Consider the following 20,375-nt stretch of genomic DNA (forward strand, 5'->3'; position numbering starts at 1 on the left):
AGGCCTGTCAACTTGGCAAGCACACCCGTAGCAGTTATTCATCGAGTCTTAGTCCGTCTAGTTGTGGACTATTTGATCTTCTTCATGTTGATGTGTAGGGTCCTAGCAGAGTTGCTAGGAGGTCTAGATTTCGTTATTTCCTCGTCATTGTTGATGATTATTCTCGAGTCACTTGGGTTTTTTTTTTGAAAGAAAGGTCTAAGGTCATATGTACTCTCAAGAACTTTATTATTGAAATAAAGACCCAGTTTGGTATTCTTGTTAAAAGCGTTCGCACTGATAATGATCTTAAGTTCAAGGCATCTACCTTAATGAAATTTTACTCTGATAATGGCATTTCTCCTCAGTTTACTTGTCCCCATACCTCCCAACAAAATGGAGTAGCTGAACGGAAACATCGCCAACTTTTAAATGTGGCACGCTCCCTAATGCTTCATACTAATCTACCTGCATATTTTTGGGGAGATGTCATCCTCACTGCCTATTACTTGACCAATCGTTTACCCTCATCCTCCATTGACAACAAGGTTCCCATTAAACTTGTGTACCCACAACGATCCTTGTTTCCAGTAGCTCCCAAAGTATTTGGTTGCACATGCTTCATTCACATACTTGGACCCACACGTGATAAATTGGGTGCCCAAGCCATTAAGTGTATCTTTATTGGCTACTCCAGAAATCATAAAGGTTACAAATGCTTTGACCCCTTGACTCAAAAGGAGTATATCAGTACGGATGTGACATTCTTTGAGTCTCAGCCTTATTATAGTTCCTCACCTACCTATACTGAGATGCCATTGTCATTTTACCCACTACCTATTCCTCCTATTCCTTTGGAATCATTCCCTTACGAGTCTCCTTCTGGGGATTCTCCCGTTGTAGTGTCCAAGTTTCGTGATCCTCCGCTGGTCTACACACGTCGACAGAACCCCTCTCATGATCCTTCCCCAACCGCTTCTCAGGAGGTAAGTGTTAGAATGTATGTATTCCTATATATATATATATATCTATGTGCATGTACATTACATATATTAGTGTGCTAATATATGTCTTACATATATAGATATGTGTATATTTTAGGGTGCCTAGGTCATACTTGTAATTTTCCTTTTTCTTTTATGTATTTTTCTATTTCTTTTTACACCTTTATTATTATTTAAGAGGGGAACTAGTTGTTGGGCCTCTCTCCAATGGCTAGAATTCTAGCCGTTGGAAATGGCCCAACAGCCATTTCCCCTCCTCCTCTCTTCTTCCCTTGTATTATAAATAAGGGACTGTTGTCCCCTTTTAGGTTATGGCTTGTTAAGCCACATCTTGTAGTATTTTGCCTTGTTTGGCTGAAGATCAATATATTTTCCTTATCCTCTTGTTAGAGGATTCTTGTGTATTGCCTTGTTGAGTTAGTGAGAGATTCAAGAGTGATATTATTGAAGTATTTGCCTAACTTGGGCCTGATTTACATGGAATCAGAGCCTCGTCTTTGGCTCTTTGTCTTGCTGCCATTCAAGATTGAAGGTTCAGTTTTTATTCTTACGTTGGAGCTGTGAAGCACTCCAAGTGTTCGAGATATTGCTTGCTGAAGTTTTACACAAGAAGAAGAGTGTTTTTGCTGGCTTTTTGTGGTGATTTCTTGACGAAATTTAGCTCTCTTGGTGGTGAGCTCGTGGCTGTTGGAAGGGTGACTGGTTTCTATTATTGTTGAGTTTTTATCCTTGCCGTAGACTTCTTTTTACGTGGCTGCCATCTTCTTTATAACTTGTAAGTGGATCTACCTTGTTGATTGTGCCCATGGATGACAAAGTCTCTTCTCTTCCTTTTCCCAAACTCTCGTCAACAAATTACAATGGGCTAGAACTATGGAACACTTTATTCGTAGTAAAAGCCTTTGGGGACTAGTTGATGGGACAAAACTTGAACCACAACTAGTCCTTACGAAAGTTGTTGATGGAAGGGCTATGGAATTGGATGCAACCGAAAAAGAGAAGGTAATGGCTGAATACAACAAGAAATGGGAAGAATGGAGTGTTGGTCATCACAAAATTATTACTTGGATCTTGACTTGTGTTGACAATGCTACTAGCGGGCAAATCTCTCGGCTGCAGGCCGCCCGCGGTGTGCACGTGCCTGTCTTGCACCCACAGGAACTGTTAATGCACTAAAGTTAATGAAAATGTAATGTGTTTGATAGAATGCATGTGATTGATGCATATGTGAATGATATGAATGCAAGTGTTATGTTTAAGCATGCTTCGCATGTGACTGATGTTGTGTTAGTGTGGCCATCAAGTGGCTTTTACGTGTCGTACTCTGACACGACATGACGATAGATGGGTTGATATTTGTTCTTTTATTTGAGCCTTACTTGAGAGGGTTTGGCATTTTCCTGGCTTGTTGCCATACTGCAAAGGCAGAGCCTTCAGTTGTTTTCTATTTCAGGTTTTGGCGGACCCAGAGCAACAGGTTGAGCAGATGGCTTCACTCACGTCCTGCTGGGGAGGTTTTGGGATTGTCGTTTGTAGTGCCGGCGCGTCATGTTTTGGTTTTATTGATGTCTTCTTTTTGTTAGGCATCAATGTTATGATTTTGGGGCATTTTGGTCATGCACATAGATGTGAAATTGTATGAAACAAAATGGTTATATAAATGAAAGTTCGCCCCATTGTTTTGAATTGCTTGGCTCATCGTCTTTTTGAATTGTTGGGTAGTCACACCTCGATGCTTTATGTTCAGAAAAAAAAAAAAAGGGTTTGAGGGTTAAAAGGTCGGGGTGTGACAATTTAACCCAATGGGAGACACATGCAAAAGGTCATTTTCCTAATATGAATATGAGACAGGAATTCTTCCTTGGTACCTCATGTCTGGAGTGTGAAGTTGCTAAATTATGGGAAGAGATCAAATCGGTTCTATAAGCTTTCAAAATATGTTGAGGCATTCTGACAAATAATTTTGTTACTTTATCCCCTATGGGATTAGATTGATCAAGGGGGTATTCTCCATCCAGAGGTGAAGGTGGGTAGCTTTGGCTTCCCTTACACAGATTGCAATGTATCACTGTGTATGTCCTTGTGCACCAGTAGATACGTATAGCTACTATAGAGATACATGTATATGTGTGTGTGTTACATTTATATGTATATACATTTACTTACATACTTACATACATATTGTTAAAGATACAAAAAAGGGGTTTTCTGAAATATTAGGAAGTTAGGGAAGGTCTCTTTAAATGTTTTGTTATTTTTAGTGGACTTCTCTTGTAATTTTCCCTAACCCTAATCTCTTAATAGAGATTAGGGTCACGTAATGCATGATCACTTTTTGCCGCCTCTCTCTCTCTCTCGTAACATGGTATCAGAGCGGGTGTGGGCGTCGACGGCAGAGTGCGCTTTCCGGTGACCTTCTCCGGCGATCACCATCTTCTCCGGCGACAATCTTTCCGGCGAACAGCCAAGTGAGTTCGTTCCTTCTTTTTCTTTCGTTCTCTCCCTTGTCACCGCTACTCCTTATTCCCTCTTATCACCCAATAAGGAGACAGTGAGGGAATAGGGGTTGGGCGTGCCGTGAGAAGGAGGACCTGATCACGCCTATGTGGAAGGCGTGATCAGATCCTCATATTGGTCGTATGAAGAGACTATTGTGGATGCAGCGTGACGTGTGACGCTGTGGTTTGTGATGATCGTAAATACAGTTTCGGTAAAGTCAAGCTGCGTGAGGTGTTGTGGATGCTTTGTGGAGTCTATGTGCTGCTTATAAATTCAGGTTTTTGAATATGATCAGATTTTTTCTACAGATCGTGGATACAAATTCAGTAAAGAAAGGCTGCGTGAGGACTGTTGTTGATCCTTAGTACAAGTTTTTTGTTTGATTTCGTGGATTTCTTTGACACGTGGACAGGAAGTTTTATGAGAACTAGCTGCTGTTATAAGTGGCAGCAGTCTTCAGTCGTTGGGAGCAACAGTCTTCAGTCGTTGGGAGTTCATTCTTGTTTTTGTCATCGGCTGAACCAGATCTGAAGTGACAGTAATTTCCTAGCCCTCTTTCTTTAAACGTTTGCGTCAATCTGGTCTTCTTTATTTACTATGGCTGAAAACAGTAAATCTGAAGGGTCTACTGACTACAAGATGGCTGGGAATTCATTCTCTTATGGAACCACGATGAAACTTAATGGCTCAAATTATGAAATATGGTATAGGGTATTCATAATGTCGGTGGCTGGTCATAGGAAGAAATATATTCTTGAGGAGGATGAACCTATTGAGAAAAAAGGAATATATGTTGCGTGGGATGAAGATAATTATATTGTTATGTCTTGGATTATGAATAGTGTGGAGTCTCATATAGCCCCAACTATTGCATATTATACCAAGGCCAAGGATATGTGGTCTTTCTTGAGAAAGACATACTCGCATGCCACTAATGTAATCAAGATCCTACAACTAGAAGAGGAGTTATGCAACATTCGACAAGGGGATCAAGACCTATCTCAATATTTTGCTACTTTGACTGCTGCATATGAACGGTTAAAGGCTCTTCGCCCACCTTGTCAGCATTGTTATGCATCACACGTTGAGACTGGTATGGTGGCAAAGTTTTTATCTGGCCTATCTTCAGAATACTCTGTGGCAAAGTCTCAAATTCTAACAGGCAGTGAACTTCCAGATTTAGCAGACACGTATAATAGGCTGAGTCGCTTTGCAGCCACTCTTTCTCAGACTACGCATGACATACCAGTCTCTGCACTTGTGATATCAGGAGGACGGGGCCCTAGTTCTTTTGGAGGCACTAGGGGGCATGGTACAGGCCGTGGTGCTGGACGTGGCAGATTTCAGTGCTCTTATTGTGGCAAAATTGGTCATCTAGAGGACCGTTGTTGGGGCAAACATCCTCACCTCAGGTCTAATGTTTCCTCTGGACGTGGTGGAGGTAGAATCACCACAAGCAGAGGTCCTTCTTCATCCCAGGCAACTCATTCAAAGGCAACAATATCTATGGTTGAGTCTTCTACTGATCCTTCTATATCTATGTCATATTCTCTTAACCTAAGTAAAGATGAATATGATCGTGTTCTTGCTCAGAGGTCTGGCTCTACATCTGCCTCTACATCTACCAATGCTGCTGTTGTAGATTCAGCATTCTCTGTTGGTGCTCCTACTGCTGATCCAGGTATGACATGGATGATAGACTCGGGCGCTTCTAGACATTGTTGTAATCAACCACAAAATTTTTCATCTTTTGTCAGATTTTCTACACCACAGTATGTTAAGCTGGCAGATGGCAAGTTGTCCCCTGTTTTGGGTAGCGGTGATATTTATCTTCCACATTTAGGCACTATTACACATGTGCTATATGCACCTCAGTTTCCTGTTAATTTGATATCTGTGAAGCAGCTAGCTATCGACTTACAATGTAAAGTCATTTTTGAATCGGACTCTTGTTCTTTTCAGGACTTACCAACTGGGAAGATGATTGGTGGCGGCCATGAGCGTGAGGGCCTTTATTTTTTGTCAATCCCAGTTGATGTTGCTGCATCTTCAGTCCCTTCCAAGCCTTCTCCCTTCCAATGGCATCTCAGATTGGGTCATCCTTCCGTACCAAAGTGTGGAATATAGGGCTATGGCTCAAACTATGGCTGAAATGTCGTGGGTTAGATCACTACTTGTAGAGTTGGATGTCTCAGTGAATCTCCCAATGAAGATGTATTGTGACAACAAGGCAGCTACATATATCGCTAACAATCCTGTCTTCCATGAGCGGACTAAACACATTGAAGTGGATTGCCACTATATTCGGGACTTAGTTCAAGGAGGAATTGTTAGCACTATTCATGTCTCCTCAGAAGATCAGGCAGCAGATATTCTCACTAAAGCTCTTCCCATAGGCGATTTCCTAAGATGTTGTAACAAACTGAGCATGATTGATATATATGCTCCAGCTTGAGGGGGAGTGTTAAAGATACAAAAAAGGGGTTTTCTGAAATATTAGGAAGTTAGGGAAGGTCTCTTTAAATGTTTTGTTATTTTTAGTAGACTTCTCTTGTAATTTTCCCTAACCCTAATCTCTTAATAGAGATTAGGGTCACGTAATGCATGATCACTTTTTGCCGCCTCTCTCTCTCTCTCGTAACACATATAATATATATATACATATAATATATATATATAATATATATATATATATATAGAGAGAGAGAGAGAGAGAGAGAGAGAAATCACAGTTTTCCAAAAATATCATTTTTCAAATAGAAGATATAAGCAAAAATAAAATCTGAAAAAAAAATATTTCGAAAAAACACCACAAATAAAAATATCATGCTTTTTGCACATAAGAAATATATGTCAGTCAGTCTGTGTGTGTATATATGTAGATATAATTTTTTTACGTATCTTTTGATATTCTGATAACTATTTTTCATTTTCAGCGTTCTTCTTTAAGAAAATTAATAGAAAACTCATAATTTCATAATTTCTTCTATTATTTTTAAAATTTTGAGTTTTTTTAAAACTTTTTCTATTATTTTTTGGTCAATCAGGTAACCAGTCAAACCCAAACTAAGTAAGCCACCAGGGACCAGCCAAGAGCCAAGCCTCTTCCATGTTTCTTAATAGGAGACTTATGTATATATTGGAGTATGCTTCTTTCATGTCCTGGAAAGAATTCTTTATAGACTGGTTTTGCCTTACTGTCTATATCACATGGATGTGGATGAGCAGGCAAGATGCAATGAGTATAGTGGATGATACATCATTGTTAGGATGCAGGAACCATCTCTCTGTCTTACTCTCTACACACACACACGCGCGCGCACACACATACACATACATATATGTATTATGTATGTATGTATGTATTATTATATGACGTTAAACAAAAAAATATGATTACCAATGAAAAAATCATATAGCTGCTGATGCAAAATGTTGATAATATCCTATACTGTTTGACTGGAAGCCATGAAGTATCTTGTTCTCTTCGCAGGTTCTTGTTGTGTTGGTGCAGGTGCACATGTAAAGTAAAGTAACCACACGATGCCACTCAATAAAGTTTTTTCACCTTTTTTCTTGGTGCCCTATGTCACATAGGTACGGGTACGGGTGCCGATGCGGGTACGGGTACTGACCATTTTCAAAAAACTTGGGTGTGGGGGTACGGCCGTATATATATATAGACAATAAGAAATACTTAAAAAATACGCATCAAAATAAAGAATATACATCAACACAAACAAATAAATAACATAGAAAATATATATCAACCGCTCTTGCAGCAGTGTGTTTAAGAAACCTATGAAAAACTTTAAACATATGGACAACCAAGCAGCCCCCTATTCAAATATGAACATCAATCGAATTTTCACATCCAAAGAATAAAATAAAAAGTAAGGTGGAATAAATTAAATCCAAGTAAAATTAAGCAGTTTGGATCTATAGGTACCCAAGTGTCAAAGTACCCATTTTGGGTACGGGTACGGCGACATGGGTACGTGGACCTTACTGAAGTACCCATGTGACTTAGTTGGTGCCTTAATGGACTTCCTTCTCTCTGAATGCACGCATGCAATTTGCCAATCTTTGGTCATCATATTGTTTGTGATCTAGTGCTTTTATGATCTAACATGCATCTCATGTTTCTTTGCATTAGTGAAAGGAAAAGAAAATAACATAATGTGGACTCCATTGAAAAACACATTTGGAAGATGAGGTTCTTACCAAGAGCCCACCAGTCAATGGCACTACTATGGCCGGTACCAGTAATAATTTCCTGAAGAAAAGAAAATCCATGTAAAATCCTTGTCATGGATGAAAACAAATGCAGCACAGATGTACATTTCAAAGTGTGCTCAAAAGATACTGAAAGTTCACAGGAAACAGAATTTTATATCCAGAATACTGAAACAACACAACTTTCAAAGAAAAAATTAATTTGATTTGAAGTTCCTACTAATGCCGTGCATAGAAGGAAAGAACGGTTTCTAATGACGTACAGACATTGTTAGGGTAATCTTAGACCTATCTTTGATACAGGTTCTCATGGCTCAGCACTCCATGGAGGGGTTACCCATACATGGAGGTACAACTGTTTCTTGAGGCTCTAAATTGGGAAACCTTCTCATGTCGGTGATCAGACTTTCAAGATAATAAGCAAAGCGTAACTTGTATTCTTGGAACATTCTTTCTGAAAATGAAGTTGTAGTTGCTTTTTAGAGCATTGAGTGTAGATATCACATAAATGCTTGAGAAACTCATTGACCATCTAAGTTATATGGCGCAGTTATTTAACAGATATTCTCTTTCTATATAAAATGTACCTAGGTACATTGTATCTCTAGAAAACAGGCAATTAGAGGGTTCTGAACTTAAAGACCATCCTGCATGAACACTGAAAAGAACCACCATTTCATATGCAATAATTGCTTCATTTATGGCCTTTCAACTTTAACCACCATTTTTTTGACACTTCACATGCAATCGATAAATCTGAAAAATAAACAAATGGATGCATGTGCATGTATGCACAAAATATAATTTCCCAACATGCTATCACATGTTACAGCCCCTATTTGCCAAAAATGTAGTAACCAATCATGTTCAGTTCAAAGAAGCTAAATCATCCAAGCATGTGGAGTATGTCAGAAGAGAAATTCTCTTTAACAAAATTGATAATGAATTCCCTAAGTGAAGTTCTGGAAAAAGGTGACAACATATGAGAAACTTTTCATCTAAGTAACGTTCTTTTCATTTAAGTTACCTCTCTAGGGTATTCATAGAGGGAAAGTAGTCAGAGATGACAAGGTTGATTGTCAAACAATCATTTTCTCCCAGTATGAAGAAAATCTCTTTATGAATGTGAAACCATAGAAGTCAAAATCACATGCAACTTTAGATTTTGACAAGCATTGATGAAAAAAAACCCCTGTACTGCTTCTTCTATAGTACCATTATGGTGCGACTTAAAACGAAAGTGTTAGAACTTTCATGGAGATCATAATTAGGTCATGTTATTGATATAAAAAGGAAAAACAACTAAAAACATCAACAAGGTAGGACATAGCAATTGATAATCATCTTATTAGGTAATCATTGGAGGAAATATATTGGATAGAATCATGATTCAGGAAAAGATAACCATACTGGAGCAATGTACTCTTCAGTTCCCACGAATGAATTTGACTGAGTAGTCGGTTCTGCAAGAAATGTTGGAGGAATTTCATTTCTTGACCTTCGTTTCTTTGCCTTCAATGAGTTTCTCACAATCTGCACGATTAAGATGTTTAGCACTATGAAGGCAATTGTATTGTTTCACACTGTCTTCATGTGTTGCTGCAAATTCATTATTTCATAGTGTACAACAGACGATAATTACTTATAACCAAAATGACTTTTATCAGTAACTTAAACCCACTCTTCTTATTTTATTTCCTTCAGTATCCTTCTTCTTCTTCCACCTTCTGCCTCAAGTGCCATCCTTTTTCTCCCGTTCCCCACTCCATGCCACCTTCTTTTGTCTTTCTCGGACTTCTTTTTCATGTGAACTAATCTTAAATTCCATACATGTAATTGGTTTCTAACTGTCTGTCAATAACTTTTATCAAATTTTTTTGACATTGAATATTATGTGAATTTTCTTCCTTACATGCATGTTGTAGAATTATTAGGCACTGGCTACACCTTGACAAAAATCCAACATCTAGCTGCAGTCTAACAGTTGTGACTGAGAACATGCTGAAATAATCAAATAGAAAGATCAGATGAAGTGGTGAACCATTCACCAACTGACGTACACAATATAGTCAAAATTATAAAAATATAATTACCATATCACATTTTTGAAGGGTCTTCATGTAGAATTGTAATTCAAAAAACCCTTGTATGCTTATAGTTTTAAAAATAGCCATTTGTCAACGAAGAAACATAGCATTGTGTAGCTTTAGCAGAGATCATCTTTTATATTACAGAAAGCAAGAGCCTTGGGTACATTTTCAATGGACATTTAGGGCAACGGATTTTTTTTCTTAATACAGAAAACAAGAGCTTCAGGTATATTTTCAATGGTTATTTAGCAGAATATATTTTTATACTGTTTTCAGTGGAGCTAAATATGAAAAATGGATAAACATTCATACAGCATGCAATGCCTACATACTCTGAAACTTTTTAAGCACCAAATAAGCTAATTCTGAATGTTCAAGCCGCCTTCTAAAGCTATCCTTTTAGCAAACAAGATCAAAACAGGAGGAATTGAAACTCTCAGCAGCTGAACAGGAATATTTTTCACAATGATGACTTTTAGCATCTAACTTGATGTTATTATTGAGATCATACTGAAGGGAGAAACAACTTGTCAATCAAACTCTATCATTAAAAGCTAAATTCAAGTAAATTAAGCAACATACTTGTGGTTTACAGGATGTCAAAAAGGAAAGGTCAAAATCAGTCAACAATATGTGTCCATCTCTTTGAAGTAGAATATTTTCAGGCTTGAGATCTCGATAGATCACACCTGCATCTCAGATCCACATTAATAAGAAATAAGAAATGAAACTTCCTCAAATGAACAGGTCTAAAAAACTTAGTAACTAATTTGTCCCGAAACAAAACACGCTTGCTAAAACGAAGGGAAATTTATCCCATATTTCAGCTATAATAATCCCCTATGCATTTCAAGTAACTGATTTCAGGAAAAGCACAATTGGTACCAGTAAGCAAAATAAGTGACAACAAGTTCCAAATTTTCCTCCTAAACACAATAAGCCAGCTATAGGATTTTTATGAAAAACTCAATATGATTCTGGAAATCCAAAAACACAGGATCAGGCAGAAAGGAGAAACAAAATAGTACAGAGCTATCCTTCAAATAGACTCAAATTGATCTGAGCAATAGGAAGTTTATTTAGTAAAACTTGTATACACTCTTCCAACATAGACTTTCTACAATTTGTGAGGCTGTGTTACTCTTCAGGCTATAACAGAAAAGTAAAAGCATAGCCATTACAAGACCAAGCAATTTACTTCTCAACAACATGCAGAATCTGAATGAAGGAAAGCCGAGTCTTCCCACGAAGAATTGAGAAGCCTCATGTTCATAAAGGGCCATCTTTGCAGCAGCAAAACAAATAAAGAGCATGCAAGCAGAAGAAACAGAGTTGGAATGCCAGCAGGAACATCCATTGGAGAAAGGAAAGTTTCCAGGGTTGCACCAGTATGCTCACATTCTAGAACACACAGTTGAAGGTTCAGTTCATGAAACTCACCAAGTGATATCTTGGGGATTCTCACATGTTCATTGTATTACAAGGGCCAAAGGCCCTTGTGAATCATGCAGGACTTTAGGTAGGTATTGTTATCGGCAATATATCCATGCTTATTGTATGTACCCTTTATTCTTGATAACAACTTTTTCAAGTCTTATATGTCTTCCCAAGTAGCTTCACCTTTTAGTTGGCCCTTCCAGTTTACCAAATGCTACTGAGCTCTTGGTGTTAAAGCAACCTACTAAGTAATCCACTTCATCTTTCAATATTCAGTGTTAAAGCACTACATTGAGCTTTGTCATTGTCATGATTGATCTCTCCATAGTCTAAAAGACATGGTTTCGAGTGGCTAACATGCAACATCAGATTTTTGTGGTACTACTGTTGGCAAATCTATGTTGGAAAATGAGTTTTCCTTTTCAAGCATCTGAACAGTGTATTGTAATACCTTGATTCTGCAAGACCTGCTAGAATTCTCAAGAGTTGTGTAAAAGTTTATAGATGTTAATTGCAGGTAAATTAAGGTGATTTGTTTAGTGAAAACATGTTTTAGTACATTATTGTTATTAAAGGGGTAATCATAGAAATTAGGCGGCTAGAATTTCTAAGAAATTAGGAAGCTAGGTTCCTAAAGAAATCAGAAAGCTAGATTTCCTGAAGAAACTAGGAAGTTAGGTTCCTAAAGAAAATAGGAAAGTGGGTGGGATGTTCCTCCTACTCTTTCTAGAAAGAGACGGGAGAGGTGAGCTCTCTTTTGAGGAAGAGAGGGAGATAAGATAACATTGCAGAACCAGAAAAATCTGTTAAGACATCTTATCTGATATTAATACAGTTGCAGGAGTCAAAGCTTGCCATGCCAGCTGACACATGGTATACCATTCTTCAGCTACAATACAAGCAAATACACCACTTGTGGCTCCTGCTGGTGGACAGAATCACTTATGCATATAGTTAAGGATCTTTATCTCTGCTTGACTTGATTAGAAATGCCAACTCTTATTTAAATATTTTATCATCTTTAAATTATTATTTAAATACTTGACCACATTCAAACACAGAGACCTTCCTGGTCCTGTGAAAACACCCAGTGGTGCACAAAAGAGTCAATTTTCCTTTATGCAAGCACAAAAGCTGGCAAAATGCACTTTTTCTGCCTAGAAAACCTTGGTATAGATCTGATTTGAAGGTTAAATTGTTATTCAGGCAAGGTTAAAATAACTACCTCGAAAACAAATACTTGAGTTTCTGTTTTTTCTATAACTAAAACGTTTAGGTCAGAATTGTATGCACTGGTAACTCTGCATTACGTTCCTAATATAGCCAAGGCAAGGCAGGTGCTTGCCCACCCAAACTTAATATAGCCCATCACTAACTGAATGGTTAAACAATTGCAACTAGTTGCATACATCGCCTGTAAACTTATCATTTCCTATGTTCTAATAATTTCATGAAAAAATAGAAAATTAAACAAAATTTTATCCTTGAAAAAAGATGGACAAAGAGTTAATTGGTGCTTTTGAATTTCAGTAAAGGAGAAAAGAAGGAAAAAGATAGAGCAATTAGGATTTTTGGAGGCATTATTCAATTCACTGACTGTGTATCATCGATAATGTCTTGTGAGAAAAACTAACTCACTATTCCATTTGCTTATCAACTTTGAGCGAAGGAAATACCTAGGCAATGAAGATATTCCAGGCCAACCACAACTTCTGCAGCATAAAACCTGAAAACATAATTATCAATCAATCAGGTCAACTAATGAATTAAACAAATGAAAGCACATTAAGCATTTCAAATATGCATAAATCTTCTTAAAAAACAAATGTAATTTTCATGTAATATATATATATATATATATATATATATATATGGAAATGTGTTTTAATATAATCAAGCAGGATCTTTCCCCAAAAGGTATGGTCAAGCAATAAATAGTCATTATATTAGAACTTAGGCATAGAGTCAAGTAAATCAAAGGTATTCATTTTGGTGATCTTGTTATGGCTAGTGTATTATTTGATACTAGTCCAGCATGTTAGTTTCTTTCTGCCTGTCTTGCAGCAACCTTGAGTCTTTCTCCTCCATCCACAATTTTTTTTTTATCAAAGCTAATTCTCCTTCAGGTGCTTAATTTGCATGTGATAATTGTCCTGGTTTAGCTAATTTAATTACTGATGTGGTCTTGTTTCTGGCATGAGTTGATTGTCAGATTTCTAAAGAGAAAACCAAAAGTTAGCAAACAAGAGAAGGAATAGAAAGAACCTTGATGATGGGCTGAAACAAGTCACATCCTTCTCATAATTAGATGTGACCTAATCCTCTTCATTACAATAGGATTTTACAATATTTTGGTAGACAAAAATGCCCTATTATACAAACAATATTATATACTGCCATTTAAACCAAATACACAATGATCTGGGTTATAACCTTATCAGATTCATTAAATGATATCTTATTAGCCTCCCTCAAATTGAACATTTAACCATGGGGACATTACAATAACATTATTTGAATTGGAACCAGATCAAAGCAAGATATGCACACCTTCTTTTCACTCATCCTCAAGTTGTAAATGGTTTTGAACCATTAAAAAACTTATCTTTGAGCATTCAAAACCTGTCATTATGTCATTTGTAAATAAATTCGCAACCAGTTCTTCAGCTTTGACAAACTCTGGTGCATTATTTTTTACTTCTGCCTTATAAAATGTTAGTCAATCTCAATGTGTTTAGCAAGATCGTGAAGAACTGAATAAAAAGACATGCTTATGGCACTTTCGTTATGACATGGTAAAAGAGCAAGAAATGTTGAACCCATGTAACCTCAGTTGTTGGCAGCCACCATGGGTTTGTACTTTGCTTCAATGTTGGATGCCATTTCACTCAAGGTATGCCCACCATGAGTTTCTAGTACTGCAATTTGGTTGAAGATGCTTCTCATACATTTTATGGGCTTTATGAACCAGATATTTCAGCTATTTCCTTATTTTGGTTGAAGTTATTTATGAAATTAAGCCTATCTAAGAATGAAGACCAATGATTTGATCACTAGAAAGGAATACTTTATCTTGGGGAAAACGAAAGAATGTTTCAGAGGTGCAGAGCTTCCTCACCTTGGCAGTAGTACATGTTCTGGTTGAGATTTATCTCATACCATAGTCAAATCACTAAGGTCTCACGAAAAAGTAACAAAATTTATGTAAACACAGTGGCATAAAGGTGATTTCCAAGAGCGTAAGAAATGAGGCCCAAGTCCCAACTGCTCTTGTGTGAATTCACCTTTAGGCCAAAAAGGGTTCATAGTTTGTACTCATGCCTCTAGAGCTAGGCTAGATATGCTGTTTTAAAGTATAAAATTGTAAGATATGTATCTAGGGAATCGAGGATTGATGAAAGAAATTGTCCCACTGATGAACTGAGTTGGTTCCACTCTATGTTGTTAAGGCCTCGCCTAGGCATGGACTAAGCCTGACTCCACACCAGTCGCCTAAGTCCACCACTTAGGCAACTGGATATGTGTTGGCGCCTAAGCTGGGGCCAACACGCCTAGTCCATGAGAAAGTGAAAAGTCCCATTCCCTTTCAATTAAAGTTTTTTAATTGAGTATATATTGTTATGTACTTTATTTTGTACTGATTACATATTTTTATGTATTTTTATATTGATTATGTTGTTATATGTTTATTTTGTACTGATTACATATTTTTATGTATTTTTATATTGATTATGTTGTTATATGTATACTGTCATATATGTGTATACTGTTAGTCACTTAGTATGTTATATAGTATTGTGATATCTCATATCCTATATCGAAGGTTTGGTGGCATTCCCTATACTGTTGATAACTTGAGGCACTTTGTACATTTGGTGATTTAGGTATGGTCCTAATATGGATCTTATCCAATTGTATATACTCAATGGCATTTTAGACCTTTCATGACCTAATCTGTTTTGTGTTACAAAGAAGAGCTCTTCCATGTGATAAACGGCAGTTGCAGCAGTCAAGGGCTAGACTAGACAGTCTGTCCCCCATCATCTCCATAGACCAGATTCCACCAAGCAGCCCGGCAGGTTAGATTATTTAATTTTATTATATAGTAATAGAGCATGATTCATTGCTGGAGCAATTTGAACGAGTATAGCTCTTGTTTCTTTCTCACAATCCTTTTTTATCTTACCTGCTATCTTTCTCCTTTGGATCATGAATATATTTTCTAATTATTATTGTCTCTTTTTTCATCCCTTCATGTAAACCTTTTCTCTTGTTCTTGTGCAGAAAGCCTCTCTTTTGGGGGTTGTACTCGGTTTGGTCTGGTCTCTTCCTTCTTATCCTTCTTGTGTTGATTTTGTCTATTTTATGTCATTAATCAAATCCATTGCTTCTTTATTGTTCATTTAAGCTAATTAAATTTAACTATAGTGCTGCTGGATTGAGTTTTGTTTCTCCATTCAGTTTCTTTTTATTCTAGTCTCTACTGGCTTTTCTCTCCTCGTTCTCTCATATCTGATTTCCGTTTTCATGGATTTGATTATTTCACAGTCCAACCCCAATTAGTGCCAGAAAAGCTGAAAACAATAATTTTCTTACTTGGAAATGACAAACTTTTCCTTTCATTATGAGCTGTCCCCTGTCTGGGGATCTCGATGGTTCCATCAAGGAGCCTTTTAAGTGCACAAGAATCAAAAGCATGTCAGCTTGAGAGAGGCTGTTAAAATTGGTGTTACATGGTTAGTGTTTCAGGTATGAACCTAACAGAGATTGGAGCCAGTCGTATATACTTCAGGGCATTTAAGGCCTTTCAGTCCCTAGTTTTCTTGTGCTATTAAAAAGAAATGCAACATAAACAAAAGGTTGCTGCAGCACTTAAGAGCTAGATATTCTGCTGTCCGGCATCTCACCAGACCAGATTCAGTTCAGCAGCCCAGAAGGTCAGACTATTTAATTTTCCTGAATAAGAATGTCAAGTATATTTCTTACAAAGTGAACTCAATACAAGGCAGCAACTATAGTGAAACTTTTCAAGAAGAATGACTTTTTTATTGTTGTCATGCTGGAAAACCTTGTTAGCATATGGGGATCGGGTCTGTTCAGACCCGATCCATTCTCCTTATATCCACACGCCTAAAGTTACTGGGCGGTGGCTCTCTTGTAATATTTTATAATTTTATGTACAAATCTGTTGTAACCTATTAGGGTTATTCTCTTTAATTAAAAGATTAAGGAACGCACGGCAGTGTTAAGCCGGCTGCTCCCTTTCCTCCATCGTCTTCTTTCATCCTCTCCTCTCAATATATCTGTTTTGCATACGGAGAGACGAGTACTTTGTGAAGATTCTTACATGGTATCAGAGCCAGGTTGCATCGTCCTCCGGTGAGTGATTTCAGTTTGATGTGATTAGCCCTAATCTGCCCTAAATTCTTTCTTTTCTGGCGTGGTCATCCCTCTTCTCAGTTTCTGCCCTAAATCTTGCGTGATTTGCCCTAATTGATTTGCCCTAATCGTTGTGCCCTAATTTTCTCATCGTTTTGCCCAAATTTCTGTCGTTGCCCTAAATCAATTATGGATCAGCCGACTCCCTCTCTTCTATCTTCTAGCTTTCTCTCCCAACTTATTTCTCAAAAGCTGAATCATAGTAACTATTTGACTTGGAAACGTCAAATAGTCCCTTTTATTAAAAGTCATAGACTCTACGGGCATATCGATGGGACTACTCCAGCACCTCCTATGTATATTGACCGTGAAGTGAAGAAGACCGTAGTGGGAGATCAAGCTGCTAGGGCTGCGGCTATGAGTGAAATCAGATTTGAATATGAAACATTACTGAAAATAATCCTGAGTATGAAGTTTGGCTGGCTCACGACCAGTCCCTTGTTGCCTATATTACTTCTACTTTGTCAGAGGAAGTATTAGGAAGTGTTGATAGATTGTGGGTTTCGGGTCGGATCCATACCCGACCCGCCTTGTAGCCCGTTTTGGGCTCTACTTAAGTCATGTAACCCTAATCCTTAAGTGTTAATGATAATCTTAAGAGAGAGAGAGTCTGGCTGCTAGTGGGCACCAACTCCTCCTCATTCGTGGTTTTTCTCCCTCGTGTTGAGGGTTTTCCACGTTACATCGTGATCATTGCTTCTCTTCCTCTTCTTCTTGTTCGTATCTCTACATGGTATCAGAGCCGTGAAGTTCCGGCGTTTCTGGTTGTCTTTTGCCCGTGTTAGAGGAGAATCGCCCGACACTGTTCATCGTCTCGCCCGTGCCCGACGCTCGTGCCCGAGCGTCGTCTGTCGTCCCGCCGCCGTCTCCGCCCAGCGCCGCCCTGATCAGCGCCGCTCAGGATTCCGCCGTCTCCGCCTAGCGACAACCGGCCCAGCGACGCCCTGATTAGCGCCGCTCAGGAATCTGCTACTTCCGCTCAGCGACGCCCTGCCCAGCGGCGTTCCCGTTCAGCCGCTTCCGCCCAGCGTCGGCCTGCCCAAACGACGACCTGTCCAGCGGCGGTCTTTTTCCGCCCAACGCCGTGTCCTTTTCCGGCGCCGTGCCGCTCTGCCTGGTCTGTTTCCGCCCAGCGCCGCGCCGACTGCCTGGCGCCGACTGCCTGGTCTGTTCCCACCCAGCGCCGCGCCGCTTTGCCTGGTTCCGTTTCCTGCTCTCTGTCCGTTTTTTGGTGTTGTATCGTGTGATTGCTTCTTGCTACCCTTGCTGCCTACTGGTCTGTGATTATGGCAGCCTCTTCCTCGTCAACCGTCAACACCAATCCCACTGAAATAGGGGCTTTTAGAACTGAGAATGTTCCCATGCAGGTCATCACTCTTCGCCTCACCAAGGATAATTATTTCTCGTGGTCGCCTGCTATGACCATGGGGATTGCTGGCCGTGGTCGCATGGCCTATATTGATGGGAGCAACCCCGAACCAGCAAGAACAAGTGATGTGTGGCATACTTGGTTTCTTGAGGATAATCAAGTGAAAACTTGGATTGTCAATTCCGTTTCCGCCGATATTCAGCCCCTTATCCTTCGGAAGAAGACTGCTAGAGACATGTGGGTGGTCCTCGAGCAAATGTATGGCCAAAAGAAGACCGCAATTCGTACTTACCAAGTAATGAAGACAGTCTATGGCATTCGACAAGGGACCTCGTCTGTTGCAGAATACTATGGGGCTTTGAAAGCCAAGTGGGAAGAGCTTGACTATCATTCTGATATTCCTTGGCATTGTCCCCATGATCAGGCGCTCTATGTTGCTCATGAATGGGAAAACAGGGTGTTCCTATTTTTAGCAGGTTTAAATGATGAGTTTGAAGGTGTTCGAAGTCAGATTTTGAATTCAGGGGAGGTGTCCAGTATTGAAGATGTGTACTCCTGTGTTGAAGCGGAAGAACAGAGAAGGCTTGTTACAAAAGAAGGGAAGAGGGAACTTGTGCCCTATAACGAGAGATCTGCTCTCGTGAGTCGTGGTCCTGGCGGCCCATCTAGGTCTCTTCGCCGGTGCACTCACTGCAAGAAGACAGGTCACACTGTGGATTATTGCTGGGATCTTCATCCAGAAAAGAAGGGGAACAGAGGGAGATCTTTGACTGGGAGACCGCCCGTGTCTGAGGTGCAAGCCTCTAGTGGAGAAAAAGTCTCCATTTCTGCTGACCAGCTTCGTGAACTAAGGGCTTATTTGGGCAGGCTCGATGTCAACAAGACTGAGACCTCAGAGGGAACTACAGCTAATCATGCTCTTGCAGCTATTGGCAATCAAGGTAACTCTTCTGTGGGGGAATGGATTGTCGATAGTGGTGCTACTCATCACATGACAGGTAATCCAAAATTGTTTCATGAGTATAAGTTGTCCTCGGGAAGGGAACGTGTTTCTCTTGCAGATGGTTCCTCTACCTGTGTGGCAGGCGAAGGCACTCTGTCCTTGTTGGACAAATTTCATGTGCAGGGCGCTTTACATGTTCCCCAGTTTCCTTTAAATCTCTTATCAGTCAGTAGACTTACTAAAGAATTGAATTGTGAACTTATATTCTCTGCCGATCGTTGTGTTTTGCAGGACTTGGTGACAGGGAAGAGGATTGGGATTGGTTTAGCTTCTGATGGATTATATCGTCTTCCCATACGTGTGGCTACTGCTCTGTTGACAGCGATCCGCAAGACAGATAAGAGAAGAGAAGATTGTCTTCAGTCTTTTATGTACTGGCATGAACGTTTTGGGCATTTACCTTTTGGGATTTTGAAACATTTGTTTCCAGACTTGTGTTCCTCCTTTGATGTGTCTTCCATTTCTTGTGATGTTTGTCAGTTTGCCAAACATGTGAGGGCTTCGTACCCTATTTCTTCTAGTTGTGCTAATGAAGCTTTTTCTCTGATTCACTCTGATGTATGGGGACCTTCGGGCATTCATACCCGTCAAGGTTTCCAGTATTTTATCACTTTCATTGATGATTTCTCTCGTGCTACATTTATATACTTGTTAAAAGACCGCAGCGAGGTTCCTCGAATCATCGAGACATTTATTCTTCTTGTGCATACCCAGTATGGTGCGAATGTTAAAACTTTCAGGTCCGATAATGCCCGTGAGTACATGTGTCGGCCTGTTGAGGAGTTTCTTAGACAACGGGGGATTGTTCACGAGACATCCTGTAGTTACACCCCCCCTCAAAATGGGGTAGCTGAAAGGAAAAATCGTCAACTTCTTAATGTCACCAGGGCTCTTTTGTTTCAGAGAAATCTTCCTAAACACTATTGGGGTGATGCAGTTCTTACTAGTGCCTATCTTATTAACCGCATGCCCAGTCGTGTTTTGAATGGTAGGACTCCCCACTCGTTGCTTCCTGGCAGTCGTCCACCATTTCCTCTTCCTCCTCGTGTTTTTGGTTGTGTATGTTTTATCCATGATCACAGTCCAAATGTCAAGAAACTTGATCCTAGGTCTATCAAAGGTGTCTTTGTTGGATACTCCCCTACGCAAAAAGGACACAAATGTATTGATCCTATTACTGGTCGAGCTTATGTTACGAGGGATGTTACCTTCTTGGAACATGCCTCTTACTTTGGTGCGAATCCTCTTCAGGGGGAGCAGTCTGTGGGCAGGGAAGAGTATTCTCAGAGACAGGAACTTCAGTTTATAGATTTTTTGGA

At 39.2% G+C, this 20,375-nt stretch overlaps 2 protein-coding genes across 3 annotated transcripts in view; one reads left to right on the forward strand and one right to left on the reverse strand.

The window, feature by feature from the left end:
• LOC116256790 (phototropin-2-like) overlaps window positions 1-20,375 on the reverse strand; it is a 106,726-nt gene that overhangs the window by 5,682 nt on the left and 80,669 nt on the right. For both annotated transcript variants that reach the window (XM_031633276.2, XM_050078315.1), the window contains 4 exons: window positions 12,922-12,971; window positions 10,391-10,497; window positions 9,129-9,251; window positions 7,707-7,758 (listed from right to left, as the gene is read on the reverse strand). In XM_031633276.2, coding sequence (XP_031489136.1) covers window positions 7,707-7,758; window positions 9,129-9,251; window positions 10,391-10,497; window positions 12,922-12,971 — 332 coding nt within the window. The remainder of the gene's footprint in view (window positions 1-7,706; window positions 7,759-9,128; window positions 9,252-10,390; window positions 10,498-12,921; window positions 12,972-20,375) is intronic.
• LOC126410143 (uncharacterized) lies at window positions 1,258-5,871 on the forward strand. Its single transcript, XM_050078316.1, has 2 exons — window positions 1,258-5,163; window positions 5,445-5,871. The coding sequence occupies exons 1-2, from the start codon at window positions 4,080-4,082 to the stop codon at window positions 5,480-5,482; spliced, it is 1,122 nt and encodes a 373-aa protein (XP_049934273.1). The 5' UTR covers window positions 1,258-4,079; the 3' UTR covers window positions 5,483-5,871.

This window comes from Nymphaea colorata, chromosome 6 (genome assembly GCF_008831285.2).
Source record: "Nymphaea colorata isolate Beijing-Zhang1983 chromosome 6, ASM883128v2, whole genome shotgun sequence".
NCBI lineage: Eukaryota > Viridiplantae > Streptophyta > Magnoliopsida > Nymphaeales > Nymphaeaceae > Nymphaea > Nymphaea colorata.